General features: G+C 42.9%; 2 protein-coding genes across 2 annotated transcripts in view; one reads left to right on the forward strand and one right to left on the reverse strand.

The window, feature by feature from the left end:
- Nucleotides 1-6779: 6779 nt before the first annotated feature.
- On the reverse strand, nt 6780-12199 carry S100A11 (S100 calcium binding protein A11). Its single transcript, XM_082615735.1, has 3 exons — nt 11858-12199; nt 7953-8105; nt 6780-7103 (listed from the first exon to the last, which is right to left on the reverse strand). The coding sequence occupies exons 1-3, from the start codon at nt 12182-12184 to the stop codon at nt 6948-6950; spliced, it is 636 nt and encodes a 211-aa protein (XP_082471861.1). The 5' UTR covers nt 12185-12199; the 3' UTR covers nt 6780-6947.
- The window catches only part of LCE5A (late cornified envelope 5A), a 190260-nt gene continuing 177683 nt past the window's right edge, over nt 8112-20688 (forward strand). The window contains 2 exon segments of the mRNA XM_082615736.1: nt 8112-11682; nt 15278-15342. Coding sequence (XP_082471862.1) covers nt 15331-15342 — 12 coding nt within the window. The 5' untranslated portion in view covers nt 8112-11682; nt 15278-15330.

A 20688-nucleotide genomic window follows, 5' to 3' on the forward strand; every position in this document is an offset into this window, starting at 1 on the left:
CGACCTCTGCCGCTGCAGGCTCGCCCCGCACTCCGTGCCCCTCCCTCCCGCCCGGCCTGAGTGAGCCAGAGTCCCCGAAGAGGCTGCTCCTTTAACCCTGTCCTGTCTGAGCGAAGAACAGACGCCCTCCGGCGACCTACACGCAGAGGCGGGGCCAAATCCAAAGCTGAGACCCGGGAGCTGTGAGAACAAAGAAGAGAAAGGGAAACCTCTCCCAGCAGCCTCAGAAGCAGCGGATTAAAGCTCCACAATCAACTTGATGTACCCTGCATCTGTGGAATACATGAATAGACAACACATCATCCCAAATTGAGGAGCCAGGAGTCAGTGCTGTGCCTCTGAGGTGGGAGAGCCAACTTCAGGACACTGGTCCACAAGAGACCTCCCAGCTCCACATAATATCAAACGGCAAAAATCTTCCAGAGATCTCCATCTCAACACCAGCACCCAGCTTCACTCAACGACCAGCAAGCTACAGTGCTGGACACCCTATGCCAAACAACTAGCAAGACAGGAACACAACGCCACCCATTAGCAGAGAGGTGGCCTAAAATCATAAAAAGTCCGCAGACACCCCAAAACACACCACCAGACGTGGACCTGCCCACCAGAAAGACAAGATCCAGCCTCATCCACCAGAACACAGGCACTAGTCCCCTCCACCAGGAAGCCTACACAACCCACTAAACCAACCTTAGCCACTGGGGACAGACACCAAAAACAACGGGAACTACGAACCGGCAGCCTGCAAAAAGGAGACCCCAAACACAGTAACATAAGCAAAATGAGAAGACAGAAAAACACACAGCAGGAGAAGGAGCAAGATAAAAACCCACCAGATCTAACAAATGAAGAGGTAATAGGCAGTCTACCTGAAAAAGAATTCAGAATAATGATGGTAAAGATGATCCAAGATTCTATTTCCCAGATCCAAAATCTTGGAAATAGAATAGACAAAATGCAAGAAACAGTTAACAAGGACCTAGAAGAACTAAAGATGAATCAAGCATCGATTAAAAACACAATACATGAAATAAAAAATACTCTAGACGGGATCAATAGCAGAATAACTGAGGCAGAAGAACGGATAAGTGAGGTGGAAGATAAAATAGTGGAAATAACTGATGCAGAGCAAAATAAAGAAAAAAGAATGAAAAGAACAGAGGACAGTCTCAGAGACCTCTGGGACAACATTAAACGCACCAACATTCGAATTATAGGGGTTCCAGAAGAAGAAGAGAAAAAGAAAGGGACTGAGGAAATATTTGAAGAGATTATAGTTGAAAACTTCCCTAATATGGGAAAGGAAATAGTTAATCAAGTCCAGGAGGCACAGAGAGTCCCATACAGAATAAATCCAAGGAGAAATACGCCAAGACACATATTAATCAAACTGTCAAAAATTAAACACAAAGAAATCATATTAAAAGCAGCAAGGCAAAAACAACAAATAACACACAAGGGAATCCCCATCAGGATAACAGCTGATCTCTCAGCAGAAACTCTACAAGCCAGAAGGGAGTGGCAGGACATAATTAAAGTGATGAAGGAGAAAAACCTGTAACGAAGATTACTCTACCCAGCAAGGATCTCATTCAGATTTGATGGAGAAATTAAAACGTTTACAGACAAGCAAAAGCTGAGAGAGTTCAGCACCACCAAACCAGCTTTACAACAAATGCTAAAGGAACTTCTCTAGGCAAGAAACACAACAGAAGGAAAAGACCTACAATAACGAACCCAAAGCAATTAAGAAAATGGGAATAGGAACATACATATCAATAATTACCTTAAATGTAAATGGACTAAATGCTCCCACCAAAAGACACAGAGTGGCTGAATGGATACAAAAACAAGACCCACATATATGCTGTCTACAAGAGACCCACTTCAGACCTAGAGACACATACAGACTGAAAGTAAGGGGATGGAAAAAGATATTCCATGCAAATGGAAACCAAAAGAAAGCTGGAGTAGCAATTCTCATAGCAGACAAAATAGACTTTAAAATAAAGACTACTAGAAGAGACAAAGAAGGACACTACATAATGATCAAGGGATCGATCCAAGAAGAAGATATAACAATTGTAAATATTTATGCACCAAACATAGGAGCACCTCAATACATAAGGCAAATACTAACAGCCATAAAAGGAGAAATCGACAGTAACACAATCATAGTAGGGGACTTTAACACCCCACTTTCACCAAAGGACAGACCATCCAAAATGAAAATAAATAAGGAAACACAAGCTTTAAATGATACATTAGACAAGATGGACTTAATTGATATTTATAGGACATTCCATCCAAAAACAACAGAATACACATTTTTCTCAAGTGCTCATGGAACATTCTCCAGGATAGATCATATCTTGGGTCACAAATCAAGCCTTGGTAAATTTAAGAAAATTGAAATTGTATCAAGTATCTTTTCCGACCACAATGCTATGAGACTAGATATCAATTACAGGAAAAGAGCTGTAAAAAATACAAACACATGGAGGCTAAACAATACACTACTTAATAACAAAGTGATCACTGAAGAAATCAAAGAGGAAATTAAAAAATACCTAGAAACAAATGACAATGGAGACACGACGACCCAAAACCTATGGGATGCAGCAAAAGCAGTTCTAAGAGGGAAGTTTATAGCAATACAATCCCACCTTAAGAAACAGGAAACATCTCGAATAAACAACCTAACCTTGCACCTAAAGCAATTAGAGAAAGAAGAACAAAAAACCCCCAAAGTTAGCAGAAGGAAAGAAATCATAAAAATCAGATCAGAAATAAATGAAAAAGAAATGAAGGAAACGATAGCAAAGATCAATAAAACTAAAAGCTGGTTCTTTGAGAAGATAAACAAAATTGATAAACCATTAGCCAGACTCATCAAGAAAAAAAGGGAGAAGACTCAAATCAATAGAATTAGAGATGAAAAAGGAGAAGTAACAACTGACACTGCAGAAATACAAAAGATCATGAGAGATTACTATAAGCAACTCTATGCCAATAAAATGGACAACCTGGAAGAAATGGACAAATTCTTAGAAATGCACAACCTGCCGAGACTGAACCAGGAAGAAATAGAAAATATGAACAGACCAATCACAAGCACTGAAATTGAAACTGTGATAAAAAATCTTCCAACAAACAAAAGCCCAGGACCAGATGGCTTCACAGGCGAATTCTATCAAGCATTTAGAGAAGAGCTAACACCTATCCTTCTGAAACTCTTCCAAAATATAGCAGAGGGAGGAACACTCCCAAACTCATTCTACGAGGCCACCATCACCTTGATACCAAAACCAGACAAGGATGTCACAAAGAAAGAAAACTACAGGCCAATATCACTGATGAACATAGATGCAAAAATCCTCAACAAAATACTAGCAAACAGAATCCAACAGCACATTAAAAGGATCATACACCATGATCAAGTGGGGTTTATTCCAGGAATGCAAGGATTCTTCAATATACGCAAATCAATCAATGTGATACACCATATTAACAAATTGAAAGAGAAAAACCATATGATCATCTCAATAGATGCAGAGAAAGCTTTTGACAAAATTCAACACCCATTTATGATAAAAACCCTGCAGAAAGTAGGCATAGAGGGAACTTTCCTCAACATAATAAAGGCCATATATGACAAACCCACAGCCAGCATCGTCCTCAATGGTGAAAAACTGAAACCATTTCCACTAAGATCAGGAACAAGACAAGGTTGCCCACTCTCACCACTCTTATTCAACCTAGTTTTGGAAGTTTTAGCCACAGCAATCAGAGAAGAAGAGGAAATAAAAGGAATCCAAATTGGAAAAGAAGAAGTAAAGCTGTCACTGTTTGCAGATGACATGATACTATACATAGAGAATCCTAAAGATGCTACCAGAAAACTACTAGAGCTAATCAATGAATTTGGTAAAGTAGCAGGATACAAAATTAATGCACAGAAATCTTTGGCATTCCTGTACACTAATGATGAAAAATCTGAAAGTGAAATCAAGGAAACACTCCCATTTACCATTGCAACAAAAAGAATAAAATATCTAGGAATAAACCTACCTAAGGAGACAAAAGACCTGTATGCAGAAAATTATAAGACACTGATGAAAGAAATTAAAGATGATACAAATAGATGGAGAGATGTACCATGTTCTTGGATTGGAAGAATCAACATTGTGAAAATGACTCTACTACCCAAAGCAATCTACAGATTCAATGCAATCCCTATCAAACTACCACTGGCATTTTTCACTGAACTAGAACAAAAAATTTCACAATTTGTATGGAAACACAAAAGACCCCGAATAGCCAAAGCAATCTTGAGAACGAAAAATGGAGCTGGAGGAATCAGGCTCCCTGACTTCAGACTATACTACAAAGCTACAGTAATCAAGACAGTATGGTACTGACACAAAAACAGAAAGATAGATCAATGGAACAGGATAGAAAGCACAGAGATAAACCCACGGACATATGGTCACCTTATCTTTGATAAAGGAGGCAGGAATGTACAGTGGAGAAAGGACAGTCTCTTCAATAAGTGGTGCTGGGAAAACTGGATAGGGACATGTAAAAGTATGAGATTAGATCACTCCCTAACACCATACACAAAAATAAGCTCAAAATGGACTAAAGACCTAAATGTAAGGCCAGACACTATCAAGCTCTTAGAGGAAAACATAGGCAGAACACTCTATGACATAAATCACAGCAAGATCCTTTTTGACCCACCTCCTAGAGAAATGGAAATAAAGACAAAAATAAACACATGGGACCTAATGAAACTTAAAAGCTTTTGCACAGCAAAGGAAACCATAAAGAAGACCAAAAGACAACCCTCAGAATGGGAGAAAATATTTGCAAATGAAGCAACTGACAAAGGATTAATCTCCAAAATTTATAAGCAGCTCATGCAGCTCAATAGCAAAAAAACAAACAACCCAATCCAAAAATGGGCAGAAGACCTAAATAGACATTTCTCCACAGAAGATATACAGACTGCCAACAAACACATGAAAGGATGCTCAACATCTTTACTCATTAGAGAAATGCAAATCAAAACTACAATGAGATATCATCTCACACCAGTCAGAATGGCCATCATCAAAAAATCTAGAAACAATAAATGCTGGAGAGGGTGTGGAGAAAAGGGAACACTCTTGCACTGCTGGTGGGAATGTGAATTGGTACAGCCTCTATGGAGAACGGTATGGAGGTTCCTTAAAAAACTACAAATAGAACTACCATATGACCCAGCAATCCCACTACTGGGCATATACCCTGAGAAAACCATAATTCAAAAAGAGACATGTACCAAAATGTTCATAGCAGCCCTATTTACAATAGCCCGGAGATGGAAACAACCTAAGTGTCCATCATCGGATGAATGGATAAAGAAGATGTGGCACATATATACAATGGAATATTACTCAGCCATAAAAAGAAATGAAATTGAGCTATTTGTAATGAGGTGGATAGACCTAGAGTCTGTCATACAGAGTGAAGTAAGTCAGAAAGAGAAAGACAAATACTGTATGCTAACACATATATATGGAATTTAAGAAAAAAAAATGTCATGAAGAACATAGGGGTAAGACAGGAATAAAGACACAGACCTACTAGAGAATGGACTTGAGGATATGGGGAAGGGGAAGGGGAAGCTGTGACAAAGTGAAAGAGCGGCATGGACATATATACACTACCAAATGTAAGGTAGATAGCTAGTGGGAAGCAGCCACATAGCACAGGGAGATCAGCTCGGTACTTTGTGACCGCCTGGAGGGGTGGGATAGGGAGGGTGGGAGGGAGGCGCAAAAGGGAGGGGATATGGAAACATATGTATATGTATAACTGATTAAATTTGTTATAAAGCAAAAAATAAAAAATAAAAAAAAACGTGTACATTTACCAATATTTTGCTATACTGCCTTTCTTGCATAAATCACACTTATGATTTTCAGTTCCTTTTTTAAAAAAACAATTTATGTATTTATTTGGCTGCACTGGGTCTTAGTTGCTGCACGAAGGATCTTCATTGCAGCATGTGGGATCTTTTTTTTTTTTAAGTTGCGACATGCAGGATCTTTAGCTGTGGCATGCGAACTCCTTGTTGCTGCCTGTGGGATCTAGTTCCCTGACCAGGGATCAAACCTGGGCCCCCTGCATTGGAAACGTGGAGTCTTAGCCCCTGGACCACCAGGATGAAGTCCCAGTTCCTTTAAGTGGAGGAATTTAAAGATACTTGTGAGGCATTCTGAGTGAAAGATGCTTCTAGATTTTTATGAGGCTTTTCACACTTGTTTACAGTTGTTTCAGCTACACCTACATCAACCACAGTTATCTTCAGTGAATTTCTCTAATCAAGTTTTTGAAAAGAATTCAATTTGGCTTTCAGAAAGACAACAACTATCTTTTTGCACTCATAGTTCTTTGTTTGTTTATTCATTTATTGTTTCTCCCCCCACTAGAAGGTAACCTCAGTGAAGGTAGGACCTTGTCTGTCTTGCCGACTGTATCTTCAAAGCCTATGACAGTGCCTGTAGTAGGGGTGTATAGACATTTAATGAGTGAACAATAAGTGACGTCTCTCCATCAGTCTGAGTAATTTAGATGATTATGTTGGTATCATTAGTCATGATTATGTATACACCCAAGATGCATTTTTCCTATTTACTTTGCAACTTCTGGTAACTGTTTCCATCAATTTAATTTATATTCCTCCCAGTCATCTCCCTCCCTTGCACAAATTTACTGACCCTCCAGTGTGTGCTTTAAAAAACAATATTGTTTTATTACTACTACCAGGAGTGGCCTGCATGGGGTGGTGGGTACACTGGGCTCAGGGTATGTGTAGGCTGTGAGGGGTAGATGATAATTGGGAGGCTGAAGGAAAGAGAGTGGGGCTGGAGGCCAGGCCCAAAGGCTCCTCCAATTTACTTCCGGGAAGAGGTAGACTTAATAAAGGAGTCATGGCAAGACAGGGCCAGGCCGCCAATAAGATTAAGAAATTCTTGGAAATCTAGCTGCCCATCACAGTCGAGGTCCAGCTTCTTCATCATGCGGTCAAGGACACTGGGGTCCTTCTGGTTCTGCAAAGATAATAATAACAATAATAATGATATTAGTACCTTTATATTGTACTTTCTAAGATGCTTTCAAAAATGTTTCCACATTTTATTCTTACACGAGTGTGAGGTACCGGGTAGGGGTTATTAATATTCGCACTTTTCAGAGACAGAAACAGATTCAAACAGGTGAAGTGAGTGGCCTAAGTGGAAGACCTAGGACACGAACCCAGCTTTTCTAGCTCCTAGTCCAGGGTTCCTTCTGTGACCATCAGGGGTTACTCAATTTTGTAAAAACAGTGGAAAACTTTTTCTAAGTGTTGCATGCAACTCCAATATACAAACTACGTAAAAGCAGAGTGACTGGAGGTGGAAAGAGGATGCGGGCCCTGCCTAATCAGCCCCATCCTCCACTCACCCAAGCCCCCAGCACATACACACACTTACATCCACTGGTTACATATGGCTACTTAATTAATTTAGAAAGTCAGTCCTTTAGTTGCTAGTGGCTACCATATCAGGTAGCGCATATATAGAACATTAATTCCATCACTACAGAAAGTTCTGTGGCTGCCCTAGAGGCTTTGGGGTGGAGGAATAAATTTTGAAAACTCTTCTATTACTCCATTTACCATTTTGTAAGCCCCTCTCCTTAAATGAAAAAAATTACTGTTCCCTATGTCAGTGTAGTTTGATAACTTTGATCTTTAGAACATACTTTATTCAAAGAAGAGGAGAACAGAAGGTCCTTTAATAGTCATTCAGAGCTTACTCAGCCCTAGGGGCTCAGCTGCTGTCCTTCACTCCTAGCCATTCTGCCAGGGTCTTATTTCATGCTGTGGGTGGCCTGGGGTTGGGGGCAGGGACCAATACCTTTGTGAAGGCACCCAGCTCTGTATTCATGAAGATAAGGAACTCGGCCTTGGAGAGTTTGCAGTTGTTACCGTCCCTTCCAGCATGCCTTTGGAAAACAGCAATCAGAGACTCAATGCACCGTTCAGTCTCTGTAGGGCTGGATGTTTTTGCCTTTGGAAAAAAAAAATTCAGGGTTCAGACAAGGGCAAGATATCAAAAGCTGGGTGCTAGGGAAAACTCCAGAGGATCTCGTCTCTTCATTTTGGGTCAAGCAGTTTCCTGAAAGACTTGGTCGTTGTTTAGGGGGCTAAGGGGCCCAAGACAACCACAGAAAGTCACATTCAGTGAGCTTCCTCCCCACATCTCCTCACATGTTTATTCCAGGTGAAAATTAGTGAGGGTAAATATGGAGCATGCTGGTATGTTTGAAAGCAGTAGACTGCCTAGATGAGCGTGAGGTGACAGGGTTTACTGATATTTTTAGAATGTGCGGGTAAATATATGTATAACTATATATCCACAAATCCATATGCATACCAAGCATCGTCTATAGATTAAAAAGTTCCCTATTTTCCAAGAGTATATGGAGGCTACTGTGATAAATGGCATTTCTTTTTAAAGGAATACTGAATTCCCAGGACTCATACATTTTCTAGAAAACTAAAAGCATAGTTATTATTGTGTATGAGGTAGGAGATCTGAGAATTTTTTGGATGTTGGAAAACAGCTTTCGTATTTGAGAGTTAGAACCCCTTAATTTTACACGTGAGGCATGAGAAGGGAACTGACATGGCAGAGCTACTTCTACAATCTTAGCCTCCAGGTTGCTTTCTGCAGCCCTTGGCCTTTGCTCCTTCTATTCCCACATGCCACTAATTCCCACAGAAAAGGCTGGTGGAACTTCTCTGGTCACTTCACACCAGGAAGGTTGATATGGGGGCTCTTAGGTTGCCGCTCACACAGCTCCCATCGCATCTACGGAGCTGAACCACAGCTGTGGTTGCACTAGAAGGAGCACAAGGTTCATATCCTGTTCTGGGCTCTGCTTTCCTTACAACAGAAGTCTTCAAGGAAATTGTGTCACGCTGAGTCTGCCCCTCATTCCAGCCAGCACCTGGGCCCCAGACGTGAGGAACTCATGGGGCCCCACCCTGGTGGATAAGAAGGGGAACTGCAGACTTTCTGGAAAACTTGCAGGGCCACACCCTTCCTCCAAAGCTTTCTCTCTGGACATTAACAATGTCTACATTAGATGGTAACATTCGCAATGTGGCACTTAGCCCGTTAATTTGTTCTTGGGATGGACTTCCTGGAGCCCAGAGCTGGAGGCTTTCAGGCCCCATAATTAATATGTTAAGGATTGATGTGAGCCCTGTTATTGATCTGAGCTCTTAGCTGCACAGCTACCAGTCTCCTTCCCTCCTTCAGTCTCTCCAGGTGCTTTAACTGCCTAGCCAGGTGCCCAGTGCTCATTGCATCCTGAAACATCTATAAAGCCCCTTCTGGAGATGGATTCTTCCTCAATGGTCACATTGTCAGAACTTTTTCTTTAGAAAAGTGTTGGTAGCTTCAGAGTTTTGGTGAGAAACAAAATACCACAGCCTAGAAACAGATGTGTTTGCACAACAGCTTTTCTTACCAGGACTACAATCTCACAGTCTTACTAATGTGTCAGATTACAGGAACAAGGCTGACTGGAAGGGCACACCAGATAGGGTAGAAGGTTCCAGGTTGAGGAGCATAGGGCTTTGTGATCTTTTTCTAGACCTACAGATGTGTTCTCTGCCTCTTTTCTTTGCGGAATTCAGATTGCTTTTTGATTTTCCAGTTTCAAAGTGGCTTTCTGCTTTTCCTTTTTCTCTCCTTAACGTCAATCTTGACAGATTTTTTTCCCCCTTTAAAACTGTTGCTATCAGCCGCATGGATAAAATTAAAACCGCTGCATTTCTTCCCAGAGGTAATTTCCAGAGGAAAAGAAACACAATTATCAAATTACTTAAATGGAATTGCAAAATTTGTAGTGCTGGAGGGGCAGAGAGGCCCAGAGACAGGAAAGCTTTGCTCAAGTTGGAGCAGTGGCTGAAGGAGAAGAGAAGATCTCCTGCTTGGATGGAAGCCAGTGCTCCCCATCACTGCATCCTGAGTTGTATTTGATGGGAACAATGATAGGAAGGAGAAAACAGCGTGATAAATGGGTGCTGTGAGAGAATTTAAAAAATGCATGCTAGGGACTTCCCTGGTGGTGCAGTGGTGAAGAATCCGCCTGCCAATGCAGGGGACACGGGTTCGAGCCCTGGTCCGGGAAGATCTCATATGCAGCGGAGCAACTAAGCCTGTGTGCCACAACTACTGAACATGCGCTCTAGAGCCCGTGAGCCACAACTACTGAGCCTGCATGCCGCAACTACTGCAGCCCGTGCACCTAGAGCCCGTGCTCCACAACAAGAGAAGCCACGGCAGTGAGAAGCCCTCGTACTGCAACAAAGAGTAGCCACCGCTCACAACTTGCAAAAGCCCACGCACAGCAACTAAGATCCAACGCAGACAAAAATAAATTTTAAAAAATGCATGCTAAACACTCAACATTTGAGAAAGTTTAAAAAAAAAAAAGTAACGCCTGAAAAAACTCAAGTATTGCAGTTCTCATTCTTAACTAACATGCTCCCTTTCCTCCCAAGGAGCCCTGGTGGTATCCACCTTCCGCCGGGGCGGTCATTCCAGGTCTTCACCACTTGGTGGTGCTGGGTCTGCCTTTTCAAGGTTCCATGTGACTGATTCCTCGCTTTTGCACGGAAAGGGGAAAGAGCAGTCGAGGGTACAGACTGGCAGACTAAAGCAGGGGTTGGCAAACGTGTTTTGTAAAGGGCCAGATGGTATAAATTTTAGGCCAGTGCGGCTCATATGGGCTCTGTCACTCTGCTTTTGTAGCAGGGCAGCAACCACACAGAAAACTCATGAATGGGCGTGGTCGTGCGCCAATAAAACTTTATGAACACTGAAGTTTGATTTTCATATAATTTTCACGTGTTACAAAGTATTATTCTTCCTTTAACTTTCTCTCAACTATTTAAATATGTAAAATCCGTTCGTAGCTCGTGGGCGAACAGAACCCCGATTTGGCCCTTGGGCGGAAGTTTGCAGACCTCCCTTCACGAAAGAGAGGCCAAGGAAGAGGCAGATTTTGGAGGTGGATTAATGGAAAAGATAGAGTTCAAAATGGGGATGGCAGGAGCTGAGAGAAGAAAAGCAGGAGACGGGGTGACCACCTAACAAGATGATGGGCCAGGGGGGAAAAGAAAGGAGGAGGGGGCTTCCGGTCGCCGGGCTCCTCCCACATTCCTGACTGCCGCTCGGCTAGCTGGGACTCGCTTCAGTTTCAGTCTCTGCGTCTTGGCCGTTTGCCGGTCGATTACTGAAACTCTGATTTCCCCTAGGGGTCAGACCATTAGGTCTGAAACGTTCCCTTTCTGGTCTCTAGAACTGTACATAACTAGCGTCGCCGCGCAGAATTCTAGCCCCTGTCTTTAGGTCGTACCCCGGGCTCCGCGGACACCGGCGGCGAGGGGCGTCCCGCACCGGCCGGACACCCCCGCCCCCGTCCCGGCTGAGCGAGGGGTCAGAGCGGCTTCACCCCGTGCGGGGCTCCGGGCGGGGCGCGGCTCGCAGTGCATTTCCTCTATCCCAGCCCTAGACCTTCGCCTGGAAAACAAAAGAACCTCCCGTTGCTATCCCTAGGCTGTTATTACAGGTATAACTCAGGGCTTCTTCCTTCCATCCGCTCTTTCCTAATTCCCTGCCATAGATTCATTCGTCCTGCTCTGTTTCCTGCCATGTCCACATAAAAATCAAAGACCAAGCCTGGTGAAAAGTATGCTGTTGCTTTTTTCTTTTCATGCAAGAGGAAGACAAAAAGTGCGGCTTACCATGTTCGGAGAGGAGCGAAGAACGGGATTGCGAGCGAGGAGCGGCGAGGCGAGAACTGGGCGGCGGGCCGGGTCTGCTGCTTCCCAGGTCAGGCCCCACCCGGCTCCGCCCCGCGCGGCTTCCGCCTGACTCACGCGCCCCCTCCTCAGCTCCGCCCGCCGCCGCGCGGATCCGGACTGCTCGCCGTCGCCCTTCTTTGCCAAGCACACGGCTTCACCATAAAACTCACACAAAACCCATTGTCCTCGCTGAACCCTGAAGAATCTCTCTCCCCTGTGCCGTGAACCTTGAAGATTTTGGACTTTTCCGAATTGAAAGTTTTGCATAGCGGTCTTCTGGAAGTCTGTCCAAGTCCGTGGGTCTTTTCCCTGTACAAGCTCACGAGCTCATTCTGGTCATTCATGTTAGACAGGCAGAAAGGTCCCTTTGAAAAACGTGCAACGTGGAATGTGGGCTATAAGTTCCCTAGAAACCAGGGCTGTCTCTTTCACACTGGAGACGTTAACAGACTAAACGGTAGTGATTTGTGCCAGCTGGAGCATCGTTGTTACAGACTTCTCTCTAAACCGAAAACAGTTAAAAAAACAAACAAAACAAAGCAAGACCCTAGACCCCAAAGAACTGCAACGGTACAGTACTACTGCAAACTACTGAACCCTGCAAGTAGGGCATTTATCTGTGAGCAGTTGGCAACGGAGTTGGGAGTTGTATGAAGAATCAGAAGCTCTGGCTTCTAATCCTGGATCTGTAGTTACTTCAATGCAATACGTTTGGCAAAACCCCTCAGTCCTCTGAGCTTCCATTTCCTTACCTGTAAAAGTAGGTGCCCTTTCCTTTCCTACTTCACAAGATTGTTATGACTATCAGATAAAATGATGGCTTTGGGGTTCCCTGGTGGCGCAGTGGTTGAGAGTCCGCCTGCCGATGCAGGGGACAGGGGTTCGTGCCCCGGTCCGGGAAGATCCCACATGCCGCGGAGCGGCTAGACCCGTAAGCCATGGCCCCTGAGCCTGCGCGTCCGGAGCCTGTGCTCCGCAACGGGAGAGGCCACAACAGTGAGAGGCCCGCGTACCGCAAAAAAAAAAAAAAAAAAAAAAGATGGCTTTGAGAGGGCTTCAAAAACGGGAATAGATGCAAAGGAAAGATAATGGGCTGCAGGGCATTGTGTAAACTGCTTCCTGGCATCCCCTCTGCTCCTGCAGCCTCAGCTGGTCACTTCTGAGCAAACCTTCATCTCTTCTCACCTACGCCAGACCCACATTTTCAGTTGTTCTTGAATCCACTTGAAAGTCTCACCTGAGCCTCAAACTCAATTCAAGAGATACTTGTTTTCCCTAAATCTGTTTCTCTTCTGTCTTCCTTACCTCTGCTAATGGTATTGCCATTCTTCTATTCTCCCGACTTGAGAACTTTGGAGCCAGGTTTTGACTCTAAATCCCTTTCTTACCCCCAAATCTTATCGAGTGCCAAGTACCATCAGTTTTATTTTTACACTTTCTCTTGGATCTGCCCCTCATATTTTCTATTCTCACCTCCAGTGTTCTAGCTTAGGTTTGCATTCCCTCTTTCCTCCAGTTTCCTAACTGGTCTCTTGCCCTCCAATCTGTTCTATTGACTGTTAAAGACACATTTTGTGTGTGTGTGTGTGTGGTACGCGGGCCTGTCACCGTTGTGGCCTCTCCTGATGCGGAGCACAGGCTCCGGACGCGCAGGCTCAGCGGCCATGGCTCACAGGCCCAGCTGCTCCGCGGCACGTGAGATCCTCCCGGACCGGGGCACGAACCCGTGTCACCTGCATCGGCAGGCGGACTCCCAACCACTGCACCACCAGGGAAGCCCAAAGACACATTTTTCTAATGTACAGCTCTGATCAAGTGCCTGCTTAAAAATGAAACACAACAAAAGAACAAAACAAGATGGCTGTCTAATGCCTTTTATATCAAATCCAAACTTCTTAGCTTCTATCTGGCTTTGAAAATCCTCTTTAACCTTAATTAATGAATGACTCCTTCAATTTATTCAGAGAGTTGAGGGTGTGGGTGAGAAAGTAATCCACTTGATTGGGCATTGAGTACAGGAAGAAAAAGGAAGGAGTGAGGACATGGAAGGTGGGTGGGCACAAAAAAATTTCTCCATAAAATCAAAGAACAAGTTAAATGGAAAAGAGGGATGGAGAGAGCTGGGGATTTAAGAAGTTATTTGTAGAATACAAACTTCCAGTGAGTTTAGTAACTTATCTTCGTTGCTGTGTGTGGGCTTTCTCTAGTTTCAGCGAATGGGGGCTACTCTTTCTTGCAGTGCGCGGGCTTCTCATTGCGGTGGCTTCTCTTGTTGCAGAGCACGGGCTCTAGGCTCACGGGCTTCAGTAGTTGTGCCACACAGGCTCAGGTTCTCCGCGGCACGTGGCATCTTCCCAGACCAGGGCTTGAACCCGTGTCCCCTGCATTGGCAGGCGGATTCCTAACCACTTGCCCACCAGGGTGGCCCTGTCCTCTCTTCTTTCCTGAATCCCTGAGTGCCATTCACCTGAAGCCCCAGCCACCTCAGTCCCTCTCCTGGGCCATGTGATTCCCATAATCAAGTAACATAGGATTAATGCACGGAGTGGTGAGGGTCTCTAGGACTTGCTCCAGCCTCGTAGCCTGGCCACTGTTCTGATTGGTCAGTGCTAGGTCACAGTTTGAATATCTTCCTGTCTTTAGGAGCCCCAGAATTTCCCATTTACTGATTTTTTTCTTGTGTTTCCTTCCTTTCATCTGGAATTTTTCCTTCATCTTCTCATGTCCAAATTCTACCTGTACAAAGATCCAACTCATAAAGAACCTTCTCCAGGAAGCTTTTTACTTATCTCTTCCAACTAAAAAGGATCTGTCTCTTCATTGATCTACTACAGCCTTTTATCTGCACTTTTTTTGTGGCATGTATTACAGCTTATCTTGAATTATAGCTATTTAAGTATGTACCACTTTTTTTCCTGTTAGACTGCCAGCTCCTTGAGGACCAGGTGTAATATAATGCCTTTTTTGTGGGGCACCACCCACTCACCCTAAATGTCATTCAAACTACTACTACTCATACTCTGGGTCTAGGACAAGTGTGTGATGGGTTAGTAGTAGGCATGAGGACTTTTACGTGACAAATGAAGAATTTAAAATTTCCTGTGGTCTACGTTGCAGTCTTTATCAACAGTTTGACATTTTTGTGCAATAAGACTTCCTTCTGATTCACCTCTCCCTGGTCCCCATATCCCCACCCCCCAGCTCTTGGGAGGCCTAGGCGTGGGCTGGTTAGTTCAGCTCTGTTCCCAGGCTTTAGAGAGAAAATATATGAGTTAGGGTGCTTTGGGGTGAAGATAATAGGAAATTGACTTAAGACAGTTTAAGGAACCATAAAATTATTATTTATTGTCTTTACAGCAGGAGTCCCCTGGAGCAGAAGAGGCTCCAAGGTTGATTGATTCAGCAGCTCAGTGATGTCATTAAGGGTGAGGTTCTTTCATCTTTTTATCCCATGATCCACTTTACCATTATAATCATAGGTGACATATCCAGGGCATGTATTTTCTTGTTCATATCTCAGGGAGAGACTTGCTTTTCTTTTCCAGAAACCCTGAACAGCCTTCTCTTAAATCCCATTATCCCACACGGTTTAGGCCTGCCTATCCCTGAACGTATAGATGGCCAAAGGGATGGAATTACCTCAATTAGCTGAGACAAATTGTTTAGGGATGGAATGGGTGTTGGGAAGCTGTGTTGGGAGATTATATTTTCCAAAAATGACCATAACACTATCTGCCCTTCCACATGCTCTTCTTACAAGGTGACCCTCACACTTCCCCACTCAGGAGGTAGGATCTATGTTTCTTCTCCTTGAACCTGGGTGGGCTTGTGGTGGCTACTTTGGAGGTGACACTATGTGATTTCTGAGACTTGATGTTAAAAGGTGACATGGAGTCTATCTGCTTCTCTCTTGGGGTGCTCACTCAAGGAAACCAGCCACCATGCTGTGAAGAAGCCCAAGCTGCCACAAGGATAGATCCATGTGCAGGGAAACCACCAGCCACCACCAAATAGCCAGCCGTGTGAGTGCGCTATCTTGGAAGTGGATCCTCCAGCCTCAAGCTACCCTGCTGACACCATGTGAAGCAGAGGAGAGCTGTTCTATGAGGCACTAAGTTTTGGGGTGGTTTGTTATGCGGCAGTAGACAGCTGGAACAGGGGTGCACTCTGGAAAGAATTGTGTTTCCTCAGTGCTTTCTCTGGTGTCTTACTCTTTTTGTCATTGGATTAGTTAGGTATCAAGGGCAAGGCCTAAAGTGAGGAAAGAGTTGAAGACTGAAAGGAATTTTATTGTTTAGTTCAACTTATTCTCTGTCTGGGATTTCTATATGGGATTTGGGGGTTCATGATTTATAATAACAAGCAGTGATTTTGCACATCTCCCTTGAGAAGTTGCAGTAGGAGATGGCTGGTTGTGATTTGGATGTTCAGGATCCAAGGAAAATAATCAATGACAACTATCTACTCCCTTTTTACTTAAAGTACGGCCCACCCTGGAAGGAGTAATCCTTGTTAAGGCATCTTCTTACCTGTTTTGCCTATTCTAGGAACCAGGATCTTGACTCGCTGTCAGAAGGGTCCACTCAGCTCAAGTAAATATTCCCCAAAGTAACTTATTTATTTGTTTTAACTGAAGATGAGAATGACTGAATTCACACTTTAGAAAAATCTATATACTGTTTTTAAAGTGTTAACTCAATCATAAATATATAAGTAATAGAGTAATATGGTGTTATTTAAATGGTAACAAATTCTATGTCTCTTAGGGATCTGACTAAACTCCTTAAGTAGGTGTGGTTAAAGGAATTATTGCTGTCTTGATCTTCTACTTTGTAATCTTGGGTTTGCTTATTTCCCTGAACTTTTATGTACCTGCTCTTTGCCTTGCTGCCTCCGTCATATGATCCACATGGGTCCCTTCCTGATATTCAAAGCTCCTACTATGAAGTCTTAGAGTTTGTTGACAATTTCTTAAATTTCAGGCTTCAAGCACTGTCTTCACCAGCTAATTGGCAGTTGCAGACTTGAATCTCTGTTTAGTGCATTTTGCAGTGTTCTGCTAAAGTGGCCTGTTCCTGGAATTGGCTTTCCTTTCTCTGCACATCTTTTGCTCTGCAACCTGGCAGTTGGCAGTTGGGCTTATGTAGAACATCTGAGCCTTTGGCAGGAAGAGAGCAACTCCTAGATTCCAGAGGAGAGAATCTCTCCTCTTTCTCCTCCACTGATCAAATGTGGAGGTAACTTTGGTTGCTTCCTGAATTATAAGACGAGACATCCCTAAGACTTTGGTCCCTCTGGGTTTTTATTATTTCAAGGTTTCTGTTATTTGGACCACTGAGATACTCAGTAAGTATTTGCTGGGTGAGTGAATGATTTTCTTTTTTTGTCTAAATTTATTAAAAAAATTTTTTTAGTCTACACAAATCTATTTATTTATTTATCTTTTATTGAAGTATAGTTGCTTTACAGTGTGTAAGTTTCTGCTGTACAGCAAAGTGAATCAGTTATCCATATATATATATCTCCTCTTTTTTGGATTTCCTTCCCGTTTAGGTCACCACAGAGCACTGAGTAGAGTTCCCTGTGTTATACAGTCGGGTTCTCATTAGCTATCTATTTGAATGATTTTCTATGGGTTGGAATTCTTGGAGCTGATTCCATTAGAGATAAAGAAGCTGAAGTCCAGAGGGGTTGCAGGAATTGGTGAGGACTCTTTAGAACTAGGTCTCTGGCTTTACTGTAAATACTTGCTCATCCTAGGACTCAACAGAGCAGCCCTTTCTTTCTGAAGGTGTTGCTGATGGCCTCTCCCATCCACTCCCCATCCAATAGAGCTGACCAGTGTCTCCACAGTACCCTGATGTCCTTGACTGCTGCAAGCAGTTATTTATCTACACGTACATCTCTTCCTGTTGAGAGTATAAGCTCCTTGAAGATGGACACCATATCTTAGTTATTTTTTTTAATTAACACATAGCGCAGTTGTGGCCTTCAATATGTAAATGAACAGATGAAAGAGTGAGTGCATATAGTGACTGCATATCTTAGATTTTTCTCCTGTGATAGTGAATTTCAGCCCTTCTGTAGACCTGTCAGATCAAGTGCTTCAACACTTTATAATAAAATATTTTCCTTAGACATTGTATATATATCTGTATATGTGCATTTTAATTTTTTCTCTTAAAACTCATTGTTATTACTAGAAAAAGAAATACAGGCTTATTACTGGAAGTTCCAATAATGTAGAAGGCTTTAGAGCGAAAAGCAACAGCTTCTCGTTCCTTCTAGATCCACTACCCTCTGTAATCTGTTTCTTGAGGAGTTTTCCAGTAATTATTTTGTTGGATTTACATATATGGAGTCACACTGTATATAATCATTCACCACTTACTTTGTTTTCACTTAATGATTTATTTTGGACATCTTTTCATATCAGTGCATATATTTCCACCTTATTCTTCTTAATGACTACATAGCATTCTATAATACAAATATAATATCAAAGGTCTAGTAGTGGACTTTTACTGAAAGACAGTTAGATGGTTTCATTTTTTCCCTAAGAAATGTTCCAGAAATCCTGTACACATATAGGTATAACTGAGGAGAAATTCTTGGAAGTATTATAGAATCAATGGTTTCCCTGATACGAGCATTTAAATTTTTGATAGATGTTGCAAAATTGTCCTTCAGGGGTTAGTAGTTTTTGATAGAGAAAGCAAGTCACTTCTTAGGTCTGTGGATCAGCAAGTCAGCTGAGGCGTAAAACACCAAATGGTACAAAGGAGTTAAATGCTGTGGTACATTTTTGTGTTTTATCCTAGATATGAGGCATTTCTGGAGCCCACTGGGAATGTTGCTTTGGTTCTGGTTGGCTTCCTTTAGCCACCCTTTTCTCATTTCCAGCCCAGCCTATAGAGCTCCCTTTGCTCCACTGTGAGCCTCTCTATACTTGGCAAAATCCCCCTCTGTTGCTTAGTCACCCCTTGATCAGGAGCCAAAGCAAAAAAACCCGTCAGCCCGAGGAACAGGAATTTCCTGTTTCTCAGTCAAGCCCCTGCTGCCAGAAAGGTCTATGATTTCCCAATTATCCAGAGTGTGGCCTCTCCTTGTGGTTTGCTGGATGCTCTTTAGAGGAAGAGAGAAAAGCAAATACTCTTTTAGAGCAAAGCAGTATGAATTTTTAAGTGGTAAACTTAAAACACGAAAGAAACCAGGTTAAACAGGCTCACAATGTGAGGATGGGAAGATTATTTAGTCAGAAATATTTATTGAGCACGTACCCTGTGCCAGTTCAGAGCACCAAGGCACAGACTGCACATGTGAGGGAGGAGAGGGTGTTGGGCCCAGCAGGGCTGAGTGCCGCTGCGCCTCCTGTTCTGGTCCCACAAATCAGGAGCAGAGAGGAACCCTGTCTCTAGTCTGTCTCCTGATTTTCGTCCCTATGGAGGAAGACCCACTGCTCTGTCTCTCCCCTCCAAGCCAGGCTGGTCAGTAAGAGATCTAGCAGTGGACCAGGAACTGTGGTGGTTTTGATGGTCCGAGTGGAAAAAATTATGTTTGCTCATGCAGATTTGGGGCCTGGGGCAGGGTAGAGGCTCAGAGCCACTCCCCAGGAAATGACTCAGAAACATGTACTGTCTGAGTTGCAGCTTTCCTTATCTCTCTGGAGAGCTTGTGGGTGGGTCCCTGAGTAGAGCTGCTGTGGGCTCAAGGATCCCAGTCCTCAGGGTGGTCCGGCTCTGTTAAGTTCCACTGAATTTCCTGACTTTGGACACCTTGGTGGCCAGAACTCTAGTAATTTAGAGATGTGAGCACCACCTGTTGTCACAAATATTTGGGGGCTCTAAAAATGCCAGGAAGCCGTGCTCCAGAAGTTGCCAAAGAGAAATGCTGTCATGCTACCTCATGCTCTCCACCCACCGTCATTGTCCACAATCCCAGAATGTGGCAGCCCTGTGGCTTCAACCACGGGCACAGCAGCCGGGGCTGGAGTTACTGTGGGTCGAAGAGCTGGTGTTGGGAAGGTGGGGCAGACACACCTATTTCATTACAGGTTTCACCTAGAAGGAGTTGTCAAATTATAGGATTCGCATGACGCCTTACACCCTTAGTATACCAGGAAAAATAATGATCACCATTTACCATCTGGGTCCAAGGCACTCTTTTTATCTATCTATCTATCTATCTATCTATCTATCTATCTAATCTATCTACCTACCCACCTATCTATCTTTTGAATCATTTTATAATTTATAGAAGAATAAGGAAATAGTAAAAAATAAATTTATTAGAAATTATAATAAGAATTTAGATATAGCAAACTCAAATGTTTATTCCATATTTTCCTGGATTTGAAGATACACACACATACTCACTTTGTGTGTGTTTGATGTGTGTATACATTCACACACACATATATATAGGCTCATATGTATGTGTATCACCTTTATTCCATAATTGCAAAACATTTTCATTTTTAGATTTATAAATACCAAATAATCCAATGAATGTTTTTATTTCTATATCACCTATTTCTTCCCAGTTGCCTTGTTACACACACCTGTCTTCAGCATTGTTATGGCAAATATATCGAGTACATTTTAGTGCATAAACATTATAAGAGATGAAAGAATAAAGTCACATGTCTTTTTAGCAAAATGGGATGATTAAGGTTCATGCATAATATTGTGAGACACAGTTCTTCCTGTTGAATAACTAACTGGATGAAAATACCATATTTCTTTTTGTCCTTAGAAACATATTCTTCACTC

This window comes from Mesoplodon mirus, assembly GCF_964341445.2.
Source record: "Mesoplodon mirus genome assembly, chromosome: 3".
Classification (NCBI taxonomy): Eukaryota; Metazoa; Chordata; class Mammalia; order Artiodactyla; family Ziphiidae; genus Mesoplodon; species Mesoplodon mirus.